Raw genomic sequence first — 22,959 nt, 5'->3', positions numbered from 1 at the left:
CCGTGGAAGCTTTAAAAGCCGCCTGTCTGTGCACCGAAAGGCGCGGGACTTACACTGTGGGAGCATGTGCTCAGCGTGCTCCTGGACGCCCGCCGAAAACAAAAATAAAAACAGCTGCATCATCTTTTCAAAAGTTCCTTTACCGTCGTGATGAATGGGTCCCTCCTCCGTGGGGCTCAATGTAAGTAGAATACAAGCAGACGTTATACAGAAAACCGCCTCGAAGCGCTTGTGCATTGTTCTCCGAAGGACATGCGTCGAAGTGAGTGGGGATTGAGTTATGTTACTTTTCTTTACATTGAGTAATAATTCCACTATATTTCCTGCCGGTTTCACCCCGTCTGCAGGTAAGCCTGGATCCTCATGTTTTACAATTCATACTGAAGCCAGTTGCGTCACTGTGCACCGGAGAAGCCTGGAGACATTTACACTGTGGTCAGTTTCAATCAGCTCCCCTCACCCAGCGCTGCTGGACACGACTTTGTTACACTGAGTTCGCCCTGTTGGTATTCAGACGTGTGACCGTCGGCACACTGGGTGGGCGCTCTACCCAATGAGTTGTATTGTGTATTAAGGCAGCATCAAATCCAAGGTCTTTCCGTTGAGACACTGATGTTGGATGTGTTCACAATGTGTTACCAGGGTGGGTCTGAATGTGAAACTGTTCTCACCCACCTTGCCCCCACCCCTTTTGTAAAATCGAAGCTTTCCAATCTGTGGAAGAAAACAGAAACTGCTTCGCTTAGGGAGAAGCTCCCCTTCTGAGTCGGGCAGCTCCAACAAGGATCTGTTCCGAAATAGTAACACTAGCGCGTTTTCTTGTGGAGTGCTTTCTGTGTCAATTTGCACTTTTTCAGAACTGTATAAACACAGAGGAGGGGGGGGCGAGGGAGCCTGTCGTCTGTGCCGCGCGCTGATGCGCGTCCTAGACATGGACGGGAATGGGCGGAGCAAAGGCGGGACATGCGCCGCCTTTGCCCAATCGCGTGCCTTTTAAAAAAAAAAAAACACGCGAATGCCAATGCTTGCCGGCGAAAGCCTGATCACACGCACAAGCGTGTCAATTTGCACTTTTTCAGAACTGTATAAACACAGAGGAGGGGGGGCGAGGGAGCCTGTCGTCTGTGCCGCGCGCTGATGCGCGTCCTAGACATGGATGGGAATGGGCGGAGCAAAGGTGGGACATGCGCCGCCTTTGCCCAATCGCGTGCCTTTTTTAAAAAAAAAAAACACGCCAATGCCATTGCCTGCCGGCGAAAGCCTGATCACACGCACAAGCGTGTGGTCAGCTTTCAAAACCCCATATAAAAGGGCTCTCACTGCGCGAGCAGTGCTACGCACTACAACGCAGGCGCAAGCCCTAAAAACACAGTGGTCTTAGATTTTCTCTCCTGGCCCCTCAATTCTGGAACTCCCTCCCCTCGGAATTCAGATCTGTAACTTCTTATACCCACTTTAGATCACTCCTTAAGACTCTTCTGTTTTTTCAAGCATACGAGTAAGCGCCTGCTCACTATATTTCTGCTGCCCCCCGTTTACAGCGCCATGAAACCGCCTGGTGTAAGTGCGCTCTACAAATGATTTTAACATAACATAACAGAGACCTCATACATTATAACTAGGGCTCCCGGTTTTATGGTATTTATATTTTTTACATATCCATCTGTATTTCTCTATTTTTATTTTTGGGCTGTTTTATTGGTAGTTATCTATATTTGTTTTAGCTTTTGAGAATAAATTGAATCATAAAATGGTATATTACCATATTTATTTAACTGATAAACATCCACTCATACTTTCATGCCTGTGGCGTTTTAGCAAATTAACCAGGCAAATATAACCAATCACTACTCCAACAACTAAATATTAGCATTATATACAAATATATGTGAACATACGCCTGTATTTAAGGCAATCTCATCCTGTTTATAAATCCCCATGGTGCCCATATGCTTAGCAGTTGGTCTGGAATTCATGAACAAGGGGAGTCACTCACAAGAAGCACAATTTTCTTTTTTTTTCGCTTTTAAAAATAAATAACAGATAGGAAATAGATTGTTTTCTGTCTGCATTTATCTGTAAAAATAAGTAAAAACAGAAAACTGGAAGCCTTAATTATAACCCTGCTCAGTCCCAGCCTCTTTGGATCTCCTACTGCAAGAGCCTGATGAATTCAACGCATTATTCGAGATCCTCGGATCCCACGTTTCTGAACCCACCCACCCACTCACTTGGGGAACAAGCGACATGTTCTCGCCTCTCAGGTTCTGGCCGGTTCTTGCGACGGAGCAGGCCCTCCTCTTTATCACTCAGTGTAAAGACCGACGTGATGATCGGATCTCCTGTATGTAAAAACATGCAAGGTCATGGTCTCTCATGGAAAAAAACGACAGTAGTTTGGTGTGATGGGAGAAATGACATCTATTACATGCGGTAGTTTGGTGAGATGGGAGAAATTACATCTATTACATGCAGCAGTTTGGCGTGATTGGAAAAATTACATCTACCACAAGCCCCTTTCACAACAGCTAGTGCCCTTCATGGGTATCACGCTGCAAACTTCTGTTTGGGCTTAAAACAGGATTACAAGTTAAGTGCAATCAAGAGTTTCTCCCAGTAATTTAAAGTAGGGAAAACCTTCTGCAAATTATACAAAATGCCATTTTGCCCACCCGCTTATGGGTGGAAATACTGCACTGCTACTTTGCGATTTAGCAGACCCATGAAAGTGTATGATGCCTCCAACAGTGGTAGAGCGATTGAATTCTGCATAACCAGCTGGACATCTTAAGGTCACCTACATACAGCTCACCTGTGCTTGGACTGCTTCGGATTTCAGTTTCATCTCGACCACGAGTATCGCTGGAACAGGGATATTCCTTCTGTTTAACCCGACATAATATATCAGCTTTCACTGTCGTATCACAGGCTGCTGAGAGAAAAGATGGTGTTACACATGCCCACTGCTGGTGTACTGCCTACGGAGCAAAGGACAGGTGAGTCACAGTCATTGGATGAGATAAAGAGCAGCTTTAGCCCAGATCCTTGTGGCCACCACATCAGGACCATTTCAAAGTAATTCACGCTAGTTCCCTAAGATGGCAACTCCAGGGAGCTATGTCTACGGGTGACAGGGTAGGGGCTCTGAGTCAGGGACCACAGGACAGAAAGTAAGAGCATCAATTAGGAGGAAGATTTACTGAGGCAAGAAGGGAGAAGCCATTGCTTGTGTTTACATAAGAGACAGACAAGAAGGTTTTCACAGAAGCATTTTGTTAAATGGTGGATTTAAACCAGCCTCAGATAAAGCTCTTCTCGTATACATGATCATTGTTATTATCATCATAGGAGTAAGGTTGAGATGTATATTGAATTAGTCCTGAAGTTAAACAAATAAACTATGTTGAAGGCACAAAATAACATTTAAAACTTCGGAAATTAGCCAGGCAAGTTAAAGTTTATTTTTCCATTTAATTCTACGTATGTTTTCGCAACAACCTTGATTGTATCAGACCACAAAATGCAATTCCTCCCCAGGTATCAAAAATAAATACAAGGAAGAAAGCCGGGGAAAGCTTAAGGGTGACATGAAGAAAACAGACAGTGAAAGGTTTGGGAAAGGTTTATTACAAGAATAGGGACCTCTCTGAGGTGTTGATGGCGTTTTCACTAGAGAAGAAAATCACTGTTGCACGCTTTGGTCTCTGCATGGTCTCTGGCGCACATACTATTGTGAATGAAACTAGTTGCCCGAGGCAGGATTTGATGGGCACTGGAGAACCGATTTAGGATTAGAAGGGAAAACAAAAACATCAGATTTCTAGAGAAAGAGATAAAGCTAAAGGCGATTCTACTGGAGGAACTACCTGCCCTGTGCTGTCCTCCCTCCAGGATGCACACTTCCTCTCGAAATCTGAGAATTTTTCTTTAAAACAAACTCTAAAGCAGACGCTAGGGGCCTAGTCATAACTTTAATTTAATTTAATGGTACTTGACCAGTACTACACAGGAAGTACCAAATGCTATCCACCACCCTGTAGGCAGAGACCTCCTCCTCCCCCGTCTGCTCTGTGCAGAGATACCTGCACGCGTATGTCCATGTTTTAGTAGTGAATGTGTGGGAGTCAAGGAGTGGCTGGGAAATGGGGAATAATTCCTGAAGGGAAGGAGTTTAGGGAAAAATATGGAGGGGCCTATGGAGGGTCCGGCAACGACAAACACCCACCCCCAAAGGTGTAAGCCCCCTACTTTTCACAAACTAAATTTCTCAAGTTACTACAGCCCTAAAGGTAACAACACAGTAGTAAATGCACTCCAGCCTGGCCTTGGACTAAATAAATCACCATGCATGGCCTCTCAAAAGTACTCCAATACCCACGGGGTTAAAATGACACCCAATAGCAAATAATGTAAAAAAAAGTATTATCTTAACTTTTAGATATATTCAGTTTCATGTTAAAAATTATATATAAATGTTAAATAATTATTTTACAATGTAATAATAAAGAATAAAAAAAATTCAATTAAAATTGTCAAAAATGTTCATATATTTTTCATTAATTCTATGCACACTTTCAACAAAATATATCACATATCACAGAAAAGTAAAAAGGATACTGTGGCTGGGCTTTGAAAAAAATACTCTTTGAGAACTATTATTTATAAATGAAATTGATATATGTTAATCAATTAATACTTATTTAATGTAATAATTTGATGTGCTGTTATATTTAATTTTATTAGTTCTATGTTTATAGCAAATATTTTGTATTATTTGACAGTTATATTAAATATGAAAGTATTTTTCAAATGTTCTTAAAGAATACTACACTTTGATAATTTCCCTATAGTTTTCCATACGGAGATCTCTCCCACAGTGTGAAAAACTACTAGTAGTAACTTTACGCTTGTAAATACTGTGGTATGAGGCTCTACAAGGTGATGGAAGCATGCAAGACTACAATAAGGTGTAAATCTACTCGCAGGTGCAATAGTAGATTTACACAGGAGTAAATGTACACATGTAAGCTTAGCTTTGTGAATATTTCCCTGGGAGATGATACGCATGCGCCAGTCTGACAGGTCCTCCATTAGAATTGTAGGGTTTCGCCCAACCACCTGTTGCTCCATCTTTGTCACGTTCTGTAATGTGTGGCAGTGCAGCGCGACTGGCAGTTTGGGGAGCTTTTTTCTGCTGGTTTATTTGCCTGATCTGTAGTGTGGGAGGGTCTCTTTCACTCACCACGAAGCAGCCACTGGACGTCGAACGCGCCTAGAACTGTATTTGCTGCATTGTTTAAAGTCCGAGGAGCTTATCAGACATGAGCTCATTCTGCCATGAAGCTCTGCAAGAAATGTAGTTTTTGGGCATCTCCACATTAGTGGTGGCAGGCTTTGTCTAGGCATTGATGATTCCATGTCACTGATCTCAACGGGCAAATTTGTTTTTGTATTTTCAATTTGGAGCATTACCTGCGGTTCTGGTTTTACTTTTTGTTGGCCCTGCCCCAAACCTTGTAACATTTAGATATAAGCTCCCAGAAGGTAGAAGGAGGGTTGTGTGATGGAACCACGTATGTCTTTATCATGCATGCCAGTTCCACGCTGTCTCAACAACGCAAGTCTTAACCACGAATATGCCTTGACTACGCACGCTGTTACAACGAGTTATGCGTTAAGGCATGTATGATAAAGACATATCCGTGGTTAAGATTTGACAGATAAGTCTTAACCTCCCAACGCCTGCCCCTGCCCGACTCCTAAAACTACCCCTTCCCTCCTGAAAAACCAAGCCCCCCCCCGAATCCAAAAAACATCTCTGCCCCCAGTCCTAAAAACTACCCTGTCTTTCCCTAAGCCCTAAAAACAATCCGACCCCTGCCTGAGCCCTAAAAACTACAGTGGCCCCATACGCCCGAAAAAGTATTACGATCCTGCTCCCCAACCTGAGCCCTAAAACGACAAACCCAAGTCCCTGCCCTGACATCTAAAAATACCCCCTCACTCCTAAAAAAAAGAAAAACCTCCCCAATCCTGAAAACTACCCTCAGCCTTGAAAAAGTATGCTTATGTTTTATTTCTAGATCCAAGCAGGACATGGCCCAGGTGAGTAAAATATGCTTTCAAGTGCAAGACTTTAGAAGAAAATGTAATTGTAGTTTAAATTGGAATCGTTACAGGTTTGTATTTACTTTTAAAACAGTTCAGAACCCATACAAAGTACTTTGGATTACTTTTAGATTACTTTTCAGTTACTTTGACTACTTGGGTTGATATGCTTACATATCATGCAATAGGTCTTACAAAATACAGGTAACGACAACAGTTTTGGTTTTAAAGCACAGTTACTTTGGTTTCAATGCAAAAGTCAGTTCACACAGAACATTTCAGAGGAAAAACCACAACATGGGTTGCTATGGCGAAAAAGAATGTTATCGGTTTGCAGGTAAGTAAACAACCTATAAGAATAGCTTTTTGGGGTTAGACCCATGGTTCCCCAAGGGTCAGGCCGGATGTTGAGTGCCAAGAAGACGTAGTGAGCCCTGTGGTTTTCAATGGAGATCTCCAGTTTGGAAGAAATGCAGTAGGCTCAGGCAAGGAGGTTTCCTGAAGGTGACCACCGGCAGAAGAGGTAAGTTGAGTTCTTGGGGGATGCCTGGACACCATCGGTTGCGCCACCCAAGGCTGTGGGGTGTCGGGCGCAGGGCTGTCTTTAGGCATCGGATCTTCTTACCAGCTCCGATCGGGGGCGGGGAGCCCTCAGGTTGAGGCTGCAGGCATCAGTGTACCATCTTGGCTGAATTGAGCTCGCCAGTTATTGAATTATTGGTTTTTAAATTTTATTATTCTCCTAAAAACATTCAGATGGGGGCTTTGGTGTATCGCCCCCCAGGACCATGCACTAATTTTTCTAATACACTAATTGAGGTTCTTGCCCCTCATATTAGCATTGACAAGGACTTTTTACTGGTGGGGGATTTTAACATACAGTGATCTGAAAGACTGCAAAGAGGCACAGTCTGTGTTAAATGATCTTTCTCTACTTGGGCTAACCCAAAGGAACTTTGGGCCAACGCACCGGGCAGGACACACATTAGACCTGATTCTATCCAAATTTCCTGCAGTCACATGTTCTCCTCCCACTCAAGTAAGTTGGACTGACCATTATATTATTGAATTTTATTCTTCCTACCCTAATAACACTTTGCACAGACCTATCTCTCTTCCTTGTCTTCGACGGCAGTGGCACAAAGTTAACAAAGAAGTCTTTACCAGTAACTTTATAGAGCCCTCTGTTACTATGTCAGAAAATGTGGAAAGTGCTCTAAAAAAGCTGGAAATGGCCTCTAGAGCAGCCATAGATAAGATAGCCCCCATAAAGAGTTTTAAATCTCGGCCTGCTAATAAACAGGAAATCTGGTTCTCCAAAGACCTTAAAACATTAAAACAAGCAGCCAGGAAGTTGGAGAAAATATGGAGGTCCTCCCATTTGGAGACTGATAGAAAGCGCTATTGGGACTCATTATCCAGCTATCATAAAGCAATCCGGAGTGCGAGGAAAATTCACATAACCTCTCAAATCACGGCAGCAGGGAATTCTCCCAGGGTCCTTTACCAGGTGCTCAGCTCGTTTGTTAAACCAGTAGCATGTGAAAGCACCGAACTTGCGTCTCAACAGCTCTGTAATGGTATATCATCTTTCTTCTCTAATAAAATTGACACCATTTATGAGAAAATTGTGGAATCTAATAATGCCATGACCACAGACACAGTTTCTGCCTTTCAAAACACAGAATTCGATCATGGCATAAACACTCTGGACACCTTTCCCTCCATTACCTATGAGGATCTATCTGTATTGGTCAAACAGATTAAAAGTGGTAGTCCAGACGATATTATTCCAGCCAGATTAATGCCCACTCTATTTGACACACTATGTCCCACGATCATTAAACTCATTAATCTGTCCCTGAGCACGGGATCTGTCCCCAAAGAATGGAAACGTGCATTGGTCAGGCCTATCAGGAAAAATACCACCACTGCTTGGACCGAATTATCCAACCTAAGGCCTATCTCACTGTTACCTTTTTTGGGGAAACTTACAGAAAAGTATGTTAATAGACCCCTTTCCAACTATATCGAAACTGTGGGCGGCCTTGACCACTCTCAATCTGGCTTCAGGCCTAAACACAGTACAGAGTCTACATTACTGTCTGTTATGGACGACTTGCACATGCTCCAAGATAAAGGCTATTCTGTGATCTTAGTCTTATTAGATCTATCAGCAGCGTTCGACACCGTGTCTCATAACATTCTTATAGACCGGTTGTCGAACGTGGGGGTTAAGAACAAAGCCCTGGCATGGCTGAGAAGCTTCCTTTCTGAGCGTACCCAGACTGTCACCATGGGTACGTATCGCTCAGCAGAGGTAAAAGTCTTGAAAGGGGTACCACAGGGCTCTTGTTTAAGCCCAACGCTTTTCAACATCTACGTGGCTCCCCTGGCAAGAGTGATGCGTAAATTTGGCTTCATCCCCGTGTCATATGCTGACGACACGCAGCTCCTCTTCCCTTTTAAGACTCTTACCTCGGAATTGAGGAGATCTTTCTCTGCAGGCATGGAAGCTGTAGCAAGTTGGATGTCCACCAACTACTTACAGTGTAACGTTAGTAAAACGGAGGTCATGCTGTTCGGTGAAGCGAAAATACTCTGGACTCCAGACTGGTGGCCTCCTGGTCTAGGCGTAGCTCCTGAGCCCAAACAGATAGTTAAAAACTTGGGGATTCGCCTTGACCAGGATTTGTCACTAAAACAACATACGAATTATGTCGCAGGCGTATGTTTCCATACTATTAGCCTGCTACGTAAAGTCTTTCCATTGCTGCCTGACCAATTCAGGAAGACGCTGGTGCAAGCCCTTGTTATGAGTCGGATCGACTACTGCAATGGTCTCCTGCTCTCGGCAAATGAGGGAGTATTGAATAGACTTCAGGTAATACAAAATACTGCGGCTCGCCTTGTTCTCAATGCTCCTCCTAGAACAGCATCAAAGCCACTTTTAGAAGAACTGCACTGGCTCTCTATCCGTCAAAGGATAACATTTAAAACTTGCTGCCTAATACACAAGAGCCTAAATAGACAAGGTCCACTATATCTGGAAAAGAAATTTATTCCATATATTCCAGCCAGAATGCTCAGATCCAGTAATGGGCACTTACTGGTAGTGCCGCGTGCCAAGAAGGCCAGGCACGGAAGTAAGGCACTATCAGTGTTGGGACCTAAATTGTGGAATTGTCTCCCTGTAGCTATTCGTTCCTGCTCCGAACTCCTGATGTTTAGGAAACAACTTAAAACCTTGTTGTTCACAAATGCAATCTAGTGACTTCTGCATCTTCCACTCTTGATAAAGGACTATCCCGTCAGCAGCGCAGAGATACTCCAGCTGGAGTCGATTCTAGCGCTATAAAAAACCTGCAAATAAATAAAATAAATAAATCAGTGTGAAGCTCGATGTAGGTCACGGATCACCAGATCCCTGGTCACGTTTGCTAGGGCAACCTCCTCGTGGTGTTAGGCTACTCAAACTCGGGCCGTGGGCGTCGGGTGAAGAGTGGTGCAGCACCGCGGAGTCGCCTGGATTCGGGTTCTGTGTTGGAGTCTTGGGTTGAGAGTATCCGCTGCTTACGCAAGACAGTCAGTTTGGTGATGACACAGCAGGTCCTCCAGTTTCTGAATGGCTGATGGCTGCAAGACCCGCTGGGATTTTGCTGGGAGCAGGTCGAAGACGGGACAGTCTGGTACGTCTGGGGCCAAAGCATCTGTCGTCCTCTTCTTCCTCCTTCAGCATGGCTCTTTGGTCCTTCTTCTTTCTTCTTCTTCAGTCTGAGGAGGCATGGTTCAGGGTCGCCCCTGAATACTAAATTTAGGGGCGTTACAGGGGTGTGCAGTCAGGAATAATAGCTATCTTCCTTGGGGTGAGTACACCTCCTATGATGCCACCCTCCAGAGGGAGGGGGGCATGAGTCTCTCTCTAATTGGCTGTGTCCCCTCATCTTCAAGATGGAGGGGACTGAGATCTGTGCTTCACCTCGCCTCCCTCACCTGAGGGGTGGGGTTGGCACGGTGAGCACACCTCTCTCCCTAACTTGGTTTTCTCGCCCAAAGTGGGGTCAGAATCGGTCGGAGCCAGTTGCTGGGGGCAGCAATAGGCAGGGTCTGCTCACAAAGGTGCAGAAGCAGCCGGGTGGAGAGGTCAAATTCAGGTTGGGCACCCAATGTTAACCAATTGGGACTGGGGGTGATCGAAGTTGAGCTGCACACAGGTAAGTAAAGCAGAATCAGGGGTCAATCTCCGGGAGGTAAGCACAGGGTGGGCCACAAGTCAGCACCAAACATACACCCTCAGTGGCACGGAGGGGCGGCTGCAGAGTGCCAACACAGTAGGTGCCCAATGCACATCAATGGGGGAGATCAGTTTTGGAGAAAGGCTGCAGGCTCGGACCAGGAGGCTGCATGAATAAAAAACACAGCTGTCCAGGTAAGTTCTGATGCCAGGAGACGTAGGGACACCATTGGTCAAGTTCCCCAAAGCAGGGATATTCCCACCCCCACGTGGAGTAAGCATATAGAGGGTGTGGTCAGCCAGCAGGTAAGCAGTCCATTTGCTACCACTTGGCTCCCCCTCAACACCCCCTAAATTTAGTATTTAGGTGGCTCCCCGAAACCTTGACTTCAGATTCCACTGACCTAAAGAAGACAAAGGAAAAAGTCGTGCTGCTGATCCAGTAACTGAGCCCTGCTGCAGAAGAAACTGGTGCCAAACCCTGCCAACCGCGTAAGGACTCGACAATTGTGGTCTGCTGTCCCTACCTGAAACCTGGTCACACTCCAAGAATCCTGCCAGTCTTCGCCAAGTGCCTGGGCCTCCCTTTGGACTAGTGGTACTAGTTCCCGGCACGCCGCAGGGAAAGACAGCCACGAGGTGAAGACTGGCACTGACCGTTTCGACACGATTCACCTCGACTACCAAAAGTTGCAGCAGCCAAGGCTTGTTGGTCCCCAGTCCGGTAAACGACCCCTTCAACGCATCCACCAGCGAGAGGGATCCTCACAGTACCTGCGACCAACTCTGAAAACAGCCCCACTTCTGTGAACCTCTACCCGCTTTTTGGTGGTGTTGACTGCTTGAAAGCAACTACTTGGGCTCAAACGCCCGACCGCGATGGACTGCCCTCATCGCACCGGTTGCTGAACGCTGCCAGTAAAGAATACATTCTGCATCCCAAGACCTCTGGCATCTCTGATCCAGGTAACCCAAAACTGCCTGCCGTGCCCAAGCCCTGGGACATCCAAAACTCTGACTTCCCTGGAGTAGAACTTCCTCTGAACTCTGGGCAACCGTTGTTCCCTAAAACTCCGTGGCACAGTGTTGCTCCAATCAGCCGCAAATCTAAATGCGTGGGCGGTCCTCCGCTATCTAACCCTATGCTTTTCTTCCCCTTGACTGCGATTGTCTCTGCCTGACGGTAGTGACTGCTGTTGCTTAAAACCAGTGAGCATTTGTGTCTTGAAATGCATTTGGTTAAAAATTGACATACAAAGCATTTATTAACAGATGAAGGAAGTTCTTGGTTTCTAAAAATATACATGAAGATACGACTCTATCCTTTTACACATTGGTCTTGGATTTATTCTTGAGTGTGCGTCTCATTTATTGTCTCTGTGTGTGACAGCAGATGCTTTGCACTACCCTCGGATAAGCCTAACTGCTCGCCCGCACTACCACAAAAAGAGCATTATATGCTTTTCCATCTGCACACCTACTGGGAATCCCCTGCACTCTCTGCACAGTGTACTTCATTTTAGTGCACTCTATGGAGAGCCGATGTCCCACATGCAGCAGTAGTGTTCAGAGGGCCCCATGTTAGGCAGATCTGTAGAGGGCACAGGTCAGACATCGCGTGTGAGTGCTGACAGACAGGTAGTTCGAAAGCAAGCAGCAGGCCGCAAAGGGATGAGGGACTGGCCTGATAACAAGAGAGGCAGGGCTACTGCAGGCATGAAGCGGTGCATCCAGTACCCGCTATGAGGAAGTAAAGGGGCAATGATAAAGAACAAGAAGCATTGGCAACATGTCGGGCATTAATGTGTCAACAAATGTTAGAGCATGTAATTGCACGTAAACACTGGCATTCTGAAATGCCGTTTACACGCACTGCATTCTCAAATGCACTAACGCTATTTATCGCTTTATTGCCTATCCTGTCGGCATGTCAGTGCTGGGAAACCGTGGCAAAAAAAGATTCCTTCTATGTGACAAATAGTTTCTTGATTGAGTGTACTTTTCACAATGTGAAATAGTCCCTAATGCATTTTAATAGAAGCACTTCCTAGAAGGAGGAATGATACACCAAATACCCACCACCATCTGTGCCTCCTTTACAACCTCCCGAAAGCTTTGTATGCATCATCAACCTGCCACTGTTCGTATCCCACCTTCAACTACCCCTGCAGACTGAGGGCCGTGCAGTATCATGATGACGACCACAACCGCCCAACCGGCGCCACCTGCACTGCGCAGGCGCTCTCCCAAGCTACCACCTGCACTGCGCCAAAGGCACTCCCAAGCTACCACCTGCACTGCGTAAGCGCTCTCCCAAGCTAACACCTGCACTGCACAAGCGCACTCCCAAGCTAACACCTGCACTGCGCAAGCGCACTCCCAAGCTACCACCTGCACTGCGCCAAAGGCACTCCCAAGCTAACACCTGCACTGCGCCAAAGGCACTCCCAAGCTAACACCTGCACTGCGCAAGCGCATTCCCAAGCTTACACCTGCACTGCGCAAGCGCACTCCCAAGCTAACACCTGCACTGCGCAAGCGATCTCCCAAGCTAACACCTGCACTGCGCAAAAAGTTCTCCCAAGCTAACACCTGCACTGCGCAAAAAGTTCTCCCAAACTAACACCTGCACTGCGCAAGCGCACTCCCAAGCTAACACCTGTACTGCGCAGGCGCTCTCCCAAGCTAACTCCTGCACTGCACAAGCATTCTCCCAAACTAACACCTGCACTGCGGAAGAGCATATCCAAGAAAAACATCTGCACTGCGCAAGCGCAATCCCAAGCTAACACCTGCACTGTGCAAGTGCTCTCCCAAGCTAACACCTGCACCAAGCGAACAGATTTCTATAGCATGACTGCGATAATCTGCGACACACTAACAGACTGATCACACACTAACAGATAGCTCCACATACTAACAAACAGCTCCACACACTGACAGACTGATCCATCACACACTAATAGACTGATTACACACCAAGAGACTGATTGCACACTAACAGACTGATCCATCTTACACTAACAGACTGTTCACACATTAACAGACTCCTCCATCACACACTGACTGATTACACATCAAAAGACTGATCGCACACTAACAGACTGATCCATCACACACTAACAGACTGATTACACACCAAGAGACTGATTGCAAACTAACAGACTGTTCCATCACACACTAACAGACTGATCCACACTTACAGACTGCTCTATCACACACGAACAGACTGATCACACACTAACAGACAGCTCCATCACACACTGACAGACTGCTTCATTTCACACCAACAGGCTGATCACACACTAACAGACTGCTTCATTTCACACTGACATGCTGATCACACACTAACCGACTGTTCCATCACACACTAACAGACTGTTCACCCACTAACAGACCTGGCTGCTCCATCTCACACTAACAGACTGATCACACACCAATATACTGCTCCATCACACACTAACAGACTGATTACAAACAAAAAGACTGATCACACACTGACAAACTGCTCCATCTCACCATAACAAACTGATCACACACTAATAGACTGCTCCATCACACACTAACGGACTGCTGTTCCATCACACACTAACAGACTGATTACAAACAAAAAGACTGATCTCACACTAACAGACTGATCATACACTAACAGACTGATCACACCCTAACAGACTGATCACACACTAACAAACTGCTCCATCAAACACGAACAGACTGATCACACACTAACAAACTGCTCCATCACACACTAACAGCCTGATCACACAATAACCGACGGCTCCATCACACACTAACAGACCGCTCCATCAATCACTAACAGACAGAGCACACACTCACACTGACCCATCACATACTAACAGACCGATTCATCACACACTAACAGACTGATCCATCACACACTAACAGACTCACAACACAAAAACAGACTGATCACACACTAACAGACGGCTCCATCACACACGAACAGACCGCTCCATCACTCACTAACAGACAGAGCACACACTGACCCATCACATACTAACAGACTGATTCATCACACACTAACAGACTGATTCATCACACACTAACAGACTGATTCATCACGCACTAACAGACTCATCACACACTAACAACCAGTTCCACACACTAACAAACTCATCACTTAATAACAGAGTGATCACACACTAACAGACCGCTCCATCACTCACTTACAGACTGGTCACACACCAACAGACTGATCACACACTAACAGACTGATCACACACTGACAGACTGATCCATCATACACTAACAGACTGTTCACTCATTAACAGACTCCTCCATCACACACTGACTGATTACACACCAAAAGACTGATCGCACACTAACAGACTGATCCATCACACACCAACAGACTGATTACACACCAAGACACTGATTGCACACTAACCGACTGCTTCATCCCACACTAACAGACTGATCCACACTTACAGACTGCTCTATCACACACTAACGGACCGATCACACACTAACAGACTGCTTCATCACACACTGACAGACTGATCACACACTAACTGACTGTTCCATCACACACTAACAGACTGATTACAAACAAAAAGACTGATCACACACTGAGAGACCGCTCATCACACACCAACAGACTGTTCACCCACTAACAGACCTGACTGCTCCATCTCACACTAACAGACTGATCACACACTAACAGACTGATCACACACTAATATACTGCTCCATCACACACTAACAGACTGATCACACATGAACAGACTGCTCCATCACACACTAACGGACTGCTGTTCCATCACACACTAACAGACTGATTACAAACAAAAAGACTGATCACACACTGACATACCGCTCCATCTCACACTAACAGACTGATCACACACTAACAGACTGCTCCATCACACCCTAACAGACTGATCACACACTAACAGACTAATCACACACTAACGAACTGCTCCATCAAACACGAACAGACTGATCACACACTAACAAACTGCTCCATCACACACTAACAGACTGATCACACACTAACAGACGGCTCCATCACACACTAACAGACCACTCCATCACTCACTAACAGACTGAGCACACACTCTCACTGACCCATCACATACTACCAGACTGATTCATCACACACTAACAGACTGATCCATCACACACTAACAGACTCGCAACACAAAAACATACTGATCACACACTAACAGACTGATCACACACTAACAGACTACTCATCACTCTCTAACAGATTGATCACACACTAAAAGATTGCTCCATCACACACTAACAGACTGATCACACACTAACAGACAGCTCCATCACGCACTAACAGACTCATCACACAATAACAGACTCATCACACACTAACAAACAGTTCCACACACTAACAGACTGATCACTCAATAACAGAGTGATCACACACTAACAGACCGCTCCATCACTCACTAACAGACTGATCCCACACTCACAGACTGATTCATCCCACACTAACAGACTGGTCACACAATAACAGACTGGTCACACACTAACTGACGGGTCACACACTAACAGACCGTTCCATCACACACTAAAAGACTGATCACACAGTACACATGCTAACAGACTGATCATACGCTAACAGACTGTTCCATCACACACTAACGGACTGATCACACACTAACAGAGTGTTCCATCACACACTAAAAGACTGATCACACAGTACACATGCTAACAGACTGATCACATACTAACAGACTGTTCCATCACACACTAATAGACTGATTACAAACTAAAAGACTGATTGCACACTGACAGAATGCTCCATTACACACTAACAGACTGATCAAACACCAACAGACTGATCAAACACCAACAGACTGATCACACACAAACAGACTGATCAAACACCAACAGACTGATCACATACAAAAAGACTGATCGAACACTAACAGACAGCTCCATCACACACTAGCGGATTGATTACAAACTAACAGATGGCTCCATCACACACTAACAGACTGCTCCATCACGCAATAACAGACTGCTCCATCACGCAATAACACAGACCCATCACACAGTAACAGACTGATTCATCACACAGTAACAGACTGATTCATCACACAGTAACAGACTGATTCATCACACAGTAACAGACTGATCACACACTAATCAAACACTAACAGACTGATCACACATTAACAGACAGCTCCACACACAAACAGACTGATCAAACACCAACAGACTGTTCCATCACACACTGACAGACTGATTACAAACTAATAGACTGATCGCACACTAACAGACTGCTCCATCACACACTAACAGACTGATCACACACTAACAGACTGCTCAAACACCAACAGACTGCTCAAACACCAACAGACTGCTCAAACACCAACAGACTGCTCAAACACCAACAGACTGCTCAAACACCAACAGACTGCTCAAACACCAACAGACTGCCCAAACACCAACAGACTGCCCAAACACCAACAGACTGATCACACACCAACAGACTGATCATACACCAACAGACTGATCACACACCAACAGACTGATCACACACCAACAGACTGATCACACACCAACAGACTGATCACACACCAACAGACTGATCACACGCAACAGACTGATCACACACCAACAGACTGATCACACACTAACAGGCTGATCACACACCAACAGACTGATCACACACCAACAGACTGATCACACACCAACAGACTGATCACACACTAACAGGCTGATTGCATACTAACAGACCACACAGTATCAGACGGGTCACACACTGGCAGACTGCTTCATCACACATATAAGCGCTACAAAATGTTCTACTTACATGTGGCAGAATCACCAACTACAGCTCTTTTTTCTAGACCAATTGAGCGTCGAATCGCTATCTCTTCACCTTTATAAACTCGGATTAAAGTGTCAGCATTGATAATTTGATAGCCTGGATATATAAACAGATACAAAGGTATCATTAATTAGATTTAATGTCAACGTAACTCAAGATAAAGTGAGGTGTATCTAAGAAAATGCTGATTAAGTTTAAAAAAAGAAAATGTAAAGATAGAAAAGAAAGGGAGGTGAAGGAGGGTTCTGCTAGACTTAGAAAAATAACAATTTTCTTCTTTACAAAACAGAAGTACCACATACAATTCTGAATGAATATTATAATTTTAGGCTAAAGCCTATCGCAGATCAAGGACATTAGATTACTAGGTACTCAGTTTTAATAAGTGTGGACCTCAGTACTAAATGTGTATCAAAGTGCGCCAACCATCTGCAGCTAGGATTCTCTCCAGCTTATACGCACTTAAAACAATTCCTGCCTGGTTGGGCACACCTTATTATGCAGAATTCTTTAGCTGAGAAACGGGGTTGTTGAAATACATTGCTCCTCTATAGGGTCTTTGTTGATTCAATTATTTTATAATGTATGGCCTTCACTTTAGTGCCACTGCTCCCTACTATAAACGGAGGTTCCATTTAAGTCCTAATAAATTCTTGGTTTGCTTATTAATCTTCCCATGTATTTCACTGTTGCCCGAAACCCGACTTCTAGGCTTCATGCCGCGGAGCTCTATAAATCTTTTTTTACATAATATTACACTCCGATCTACATACATCAGATACTGGTACCTGTATGAGTTGTATACTCGCATTACCGCAAAGTAATATCCCATATCCAAGTCTTTCCTCGTCTATGTCTCCTTATTCCCTGTTCATACTTAGATTGTGTCTTGCATTGTTGGTTTTCGACTAGTCAGTAGACCGACTCCCATGAGTCCTTCACCCTTCAACCTTCATTGTTCAAGTATGCTTCATACTTCAATGATGGACTGAGGCTACTGACGAACAGAAAACCAATCTTGGAATCCAATGTTGTGCTGCATTTTCTAATATTCAAATCCAATTCTCTCCTTGCTGCCGCAAGCACTAGACCAGCCACATCATCTGCACTACACTGACCACTACTGTCCACTCCTCAAGGAGTTTAAACAAATGCACCAGCCTCACTTGCCCATGTTGGCTCACCAGGACTGTATCAATGACACATTTTTGGGATATTAACGTGGATACATTAGAGCAAACATGAAGTCTTTTGTAAAGAGACAGAGATCTCTTTTACAACATTTGATTTCTATCTTGAAACTGTACTCTATCAATGCCCAGTAGAATGTGTGTCCATGGAATGGCTTGCGTAAAAGAAGAAAGACTATTACTTCTAATTATTGAACGAAACAGAATACAAAAGTGAAGTTAAGAGTTGAAACCAAGTGTCAAAGACGGCACAACTCGCAGAAAAAGAGAGGCATTGCGTATTTACCTAGAAAAATCATGGCATTGTGAATTTCTACCATTACGTTCTTGTAAAGTTCCTTCTGTCGTTCAGATAAACTGGTCCACTCCTCCTCCGACAAGTACGCAGCAACATCATGGAATGTAACCTGTTCCAAAAACGACAACATTAAAATTATACATTCAGCAACTTCCCACCGCTGCCTACTCTGTGTTAAGCTATGTCTCCTAGGTTTTATAAAGTACACACATTCAATCAAGGTATCATGTCGCTTTCTTTGGGAGTTCAACAAACAATGCTTACACAAGCACACAGAATAGAGTTCTGTTGTGCTTTTACTCATGTTTTCTTCCTCCCTTTCCATCTCAACAGTCCAGAAATGAAAAAGAAGATTCTGATTCATAACACTATTACCATACCCAAGTCACAATATTGAGGATTCAACTTTGTGATTCACAAAACATAAATTTACACTTGTAAACTGATTTACTCACATATAAAATTATATCAGTAAGGCGCATTTCCCTTGTTAATAAATCTCGTCATGGGATGTGGGCGTCCCAGGTGGGAACACCTGCAAAAGGAAACAAACACACCCAAACTCCATAGTGTGTGGGTCTTCACAAACTTTTTGTAGGTGTAGTGCACCTTGAATGCCTTAAGCTCTAAGAAAAATTATTACTCACACATAAAATTTGGTAATTTACTAGAGAAGCAATAGTAAATACGTTTTAGATGGACAAGAGGAGAGAACATTCCCAAAATTATTAGGGTGTAGCGGAAAGAGTTTCTTTACAGAGAAAATTGTTCTCTACATACAGGAAATTTATAAATTAGCTTCCTTTTCAATTGTGTTGATGTGTGTATGCAGGCCAATATTCCAGAGAAGTTGAGGAAGATAAAAACACCTCGGACTACACCTGTCATTTGCTGCTAGTTGTAAGAAAATCAGAAATATGTTCCTATGAGATCCCATTTCCAAATTTCATCGGGAACCACCTGGAAATGGCCAAGGGCTTTATTCACAAACACATGCTCCTTAGGGCAGAGTGCAAGGTGAGACCAGTGGCTTTTACTAAATGCCTGAAACCTGTTAGAATGCAAACGTTGGCCGTCAGCCATGTTACAACAGTAAATTAGAAAAAAAGAGTGGTTGTTGTGCATCACACAAGGTGGCCATCTTGGGCGAGTAAAAACATTCCAAAACTGTCGCCGTGGGAGCACATGGATGGACATGTATCACACTGCATGCACATGCAGGCGTGCGTCATGGTGCTGTGAAATTCCATGGGCTGACAATACGCCAATGGACAACCCTGTTATCCAATGCACAAAGCCAGCTGAACAAGAGTAGTCAATGACTGGAAGGTTCTGTCCAAATGGGGCTGTGTTACATCAGGCTGAGAACAGTGGAAAGAACATATCGAATATTGAGCGCTTTCTAGAGGAAGAACTGCTGGCCAGCGTGCTGCTGGATGTTGTACTCCGGGTGTAGCATCCATGTCGCTCGCACTGCTCTGCCATCTATGCACTCGCACTGCACCCCACTGGATCTTGAATTCCGAATGAATGTGTCAAGGCTTTCCATGGATTCGTAGAAAGTCTCAGCTATTTTGGATCCGTCGTCACCTAGTAATGTCTAGGACACTCAGCGGACAACTGAACACTCTAATATTCAAGATTAGGTTATTGCATGTCCTAATTATGCTCAACATATAGCCTTACATTTTAAGACTTTTGGAACTCTACAGCCATTACCACCACCTTCTAAATCTTGGCTTGTTTTTATAACAGATTTTCCACATTCAAAAGGATATTTTACGATAGTGGTTGCTGTAGACAGTCTTTTAAAGGAGCCACGTTTATCCTTTGGTATATTATTTGCCTTCCTGGTTTCCCTCATATTATGTTTTCTGACAGAGGTACTCAATATTGTTCACGCTGTTGGAGTTCTTTGTGGAAGGCACTGGGAGCTGAACAAGCTCTACCATCTGATTATTATCCTCAGTGAAATGGGGAAACAAGTCAAAGTTTCAAGCAATAGCTGCAGAGCTAGTGTAATTTCATTCAAGAAAATTGATGTCACTCTTTATCAACTTTGGAATTTTCTGATAATGCACCTATTAGTGCCTCCAGGGTTTCACTTTCGTTTTGAATGCAAGGTTATCATCCACAATTTTTTTCTCCTTCTCCTCACTTTGACCCTTTGGTTCAGGTAACAACTATTTTACTTGAATCAGTTACAGAAGCACAGGCTTCTTTCTGAGAGCTTATGTTTCAGCTATTTCTGAGATCCTATACCATTTTACGGTTAGAATGAAGGAAAATGCAAATAAACCAAGCTCAAGTTTTTCCCTTGGTTAAAAGGTGTGTTTAACTTCTTTTTCTTCCTGTCTACACAGTGCAGGTGAAATTTCACGCACAATGTTTTTAGTCATCTGTGATAACTCAACAATCCATCCAATGGCTTTTTGATTGAAATTGCTCCGTAATTGCAAGATTCAGTCTGTTTTTCATTAATCGGAACTAAAGCAAAATGTTCCTGACCCTGGGGTGGCGTGGCTAGCCAGCCAACATGGCGGACGCAAGCTGCTAGAGCTCCATCAGTAAACCCTTGTTTATCCTGCCAAAACCTTACAATCCCATGCCATCCTAATGCATCCAAGTAGCAAATGTGCAGCTGAGCAGTGGCAGCCGCCATACCGCCAAAAAGGTGGTTTAACGGTCTAGTGTGCGCCCCAGGGGCCTGGTAACGGTGCGATTACAGACGGCGCAGCACCAGAGGCCGTGAGCGCACCGCTACGTGTATGAAGGTGAGTGGCGTCCCCTCATCCCCGTGGTGAGGTGGAGAGGCAGTGCGGACCCGCCCCACACCAGGCTCGGGGGTCGGATCGGGCCCAAACAGCAGCTGCGGGGAGTGAGAAGCGTGATCCTCCCCTCCCGCCCTTCAGTTTATGCGATTTGCCTGACCTGGGCGTGGAGGCCTGGGGAAACCGAACACGAAGGCAACCCAAAATAGTGCGGAGGTGAAGCAGAGAGTCTCGGGGGTCGGATAAGGACCAGGCCGAGGCAGCAGGGAGTGGAGAATAAAACCGGAGTCGTAGCGAACGCGCACAGAGGGTGCAATCCACCTAGCAGGTCCTAACACAACACGGCCACTCCCGCATAGTGCCTGGGCTGCATTGCCCTGTGTAGTGTTAGGTTCCGAGGGGCAATCCGGGCCCAGGCCACAGCACGTAGCGGAGGCGACAGGCTCCGCCACGTCATGGCCATAAAACACCACCCAAGCCACAAAAGGAGACACTGAAACAGAGGCAAGCGGCGCCCCCTCATTCCCTTACCCCTTCTCAAAGACAGGCGGCAAGTGCCCCAAAGTGAAGCAGCGAGGCAGTGCAGGCCTGCCCCGCACCAGTCTCGTGGGCCAGATCGGGCCCAGACTGTGACCACGAGGAGTGGGGGACTCGGCAGTAGACATCGCGGGAGCGCACAGAAGACGCAGTCCCTCCTGGAAGTCCAAGCGCAACACACGCACCAACGCGCGACTCCCAGGCCGTAGTGCCCTAGAGAGCATCGTGTCCAGGGGCCGGAGCGGGCCCAGTCCATGACCACGAGACGCGGTAGACCAAATCTTGGAACATCACAGCAGTGTACAACAGACACAGCTTCCCCAAGGCAACCCCGGGCACGGTGCACCCCTCCCACACACGACGCCCAAGCTACTCATCTCCTGGAGAGGAAAAGGCAGGCCTTGCTGAGAAGATCTGCGGACCTCACACCCCGTGGTCAAGCACATCTATACTAAGGCCACAAAGTGAGGGCTACCAGTGACTGCAAGCCCGTGGACACGGTGAGACGACAGCAAGCAAGGTGTCACCGCAAATCCAGTTGAAACTACACACCCCGCAGCAAGGAGCTCACAACGAGGGTCAAACAAGTGGCACTCACGCTCGTCCACACTGTTAACCACCTACCACAGCTGACGCACAGCAATCCCGCAGATCGATATGGCACCGACCAAGGGGTTGCGTCCCACGTGGCCCACACGTTTCTCCAACGAATGCTGACAGCACAACAGCTAGTAATGGGCCGCTTACGCACAAACACGAAACAACCCAATGCACGCAATGGCAACTTGGAGCTGGCACCTGCGGAAGGCAGGGACACAGCAGACGCACCACACACAACACTCGCCGCCAAGCTGGACTCGGTGCTGGCGGCGATGGAGAAGATAATAATAATAATAATCCACATTTGTAAAGCGCGAACAATCACCCGTAAGGGTTTCTAGGCGCTGGGGGCCGTCGGGAAGATTAAGCAAGCTATTGCCCAGAGTCACATGGTGCTGGGCTAA

The 22,959-nt window shown here is 45.4% G+C and overlaps 1 protein-coding gene across 4 annotated transcripts in view; it reads right to left on the bottom strand.

Moving 5' to 3' along the window:
- The window catches only part of LOC146813458 (uncharacterized), a 315,417-nt gene that overhangs the window by 248,510 nt on the left and 43,948 nt on the right, over window positions 1–22,959 (bottom strand). For 2 of the 4 annotated variants that reach the window (XM_085620215.1, XM_085620214.1), the window contains exons 2-5: window positions 18,636–18,756; window positions 17,142–17,255; window positions 2,813–2,932; window positions 2,232–2,342 (exon numbers count right to left, since the gene is read on the bottom strand). In XM_085620215.1, coding sequence (XP_085476341.1) covers window positions 2,232–2,342; window positions 2,813–2,932; window positions 17,142–17,255; window positions 18,636–18,756 — 466 coding nt within the window. The remainder of the gene's footprint in view (window positions 1–2,231; window positions 2,343–2,812; window positions 2,933–17,141; window positions 17,256–18,635; window positions 18,757–22,959) is intronic. The other 2 variants (XM_085620216.1, XM_085620217.1) reach the window with 1 other exon arrangement.

This window comes from Triturus cristatus, chromosome 7 (genome assembly GCF_964204655.1).
Source record: "Triturus cristatus chromosome 7, aTriCri1.1, whole genome shotgun sequence".
Lineage (NCBI taxonomy): Eukaryota > Metazoa > Chordata > Amphibia > Caudata > Salamandridae > Triturus > Triturus cristatus.
The sequence above is the reverse complement of the archived record's forward strand: the minus strand, read 5'-3'. Positions and strand labels throughout refer to the sequence as shown.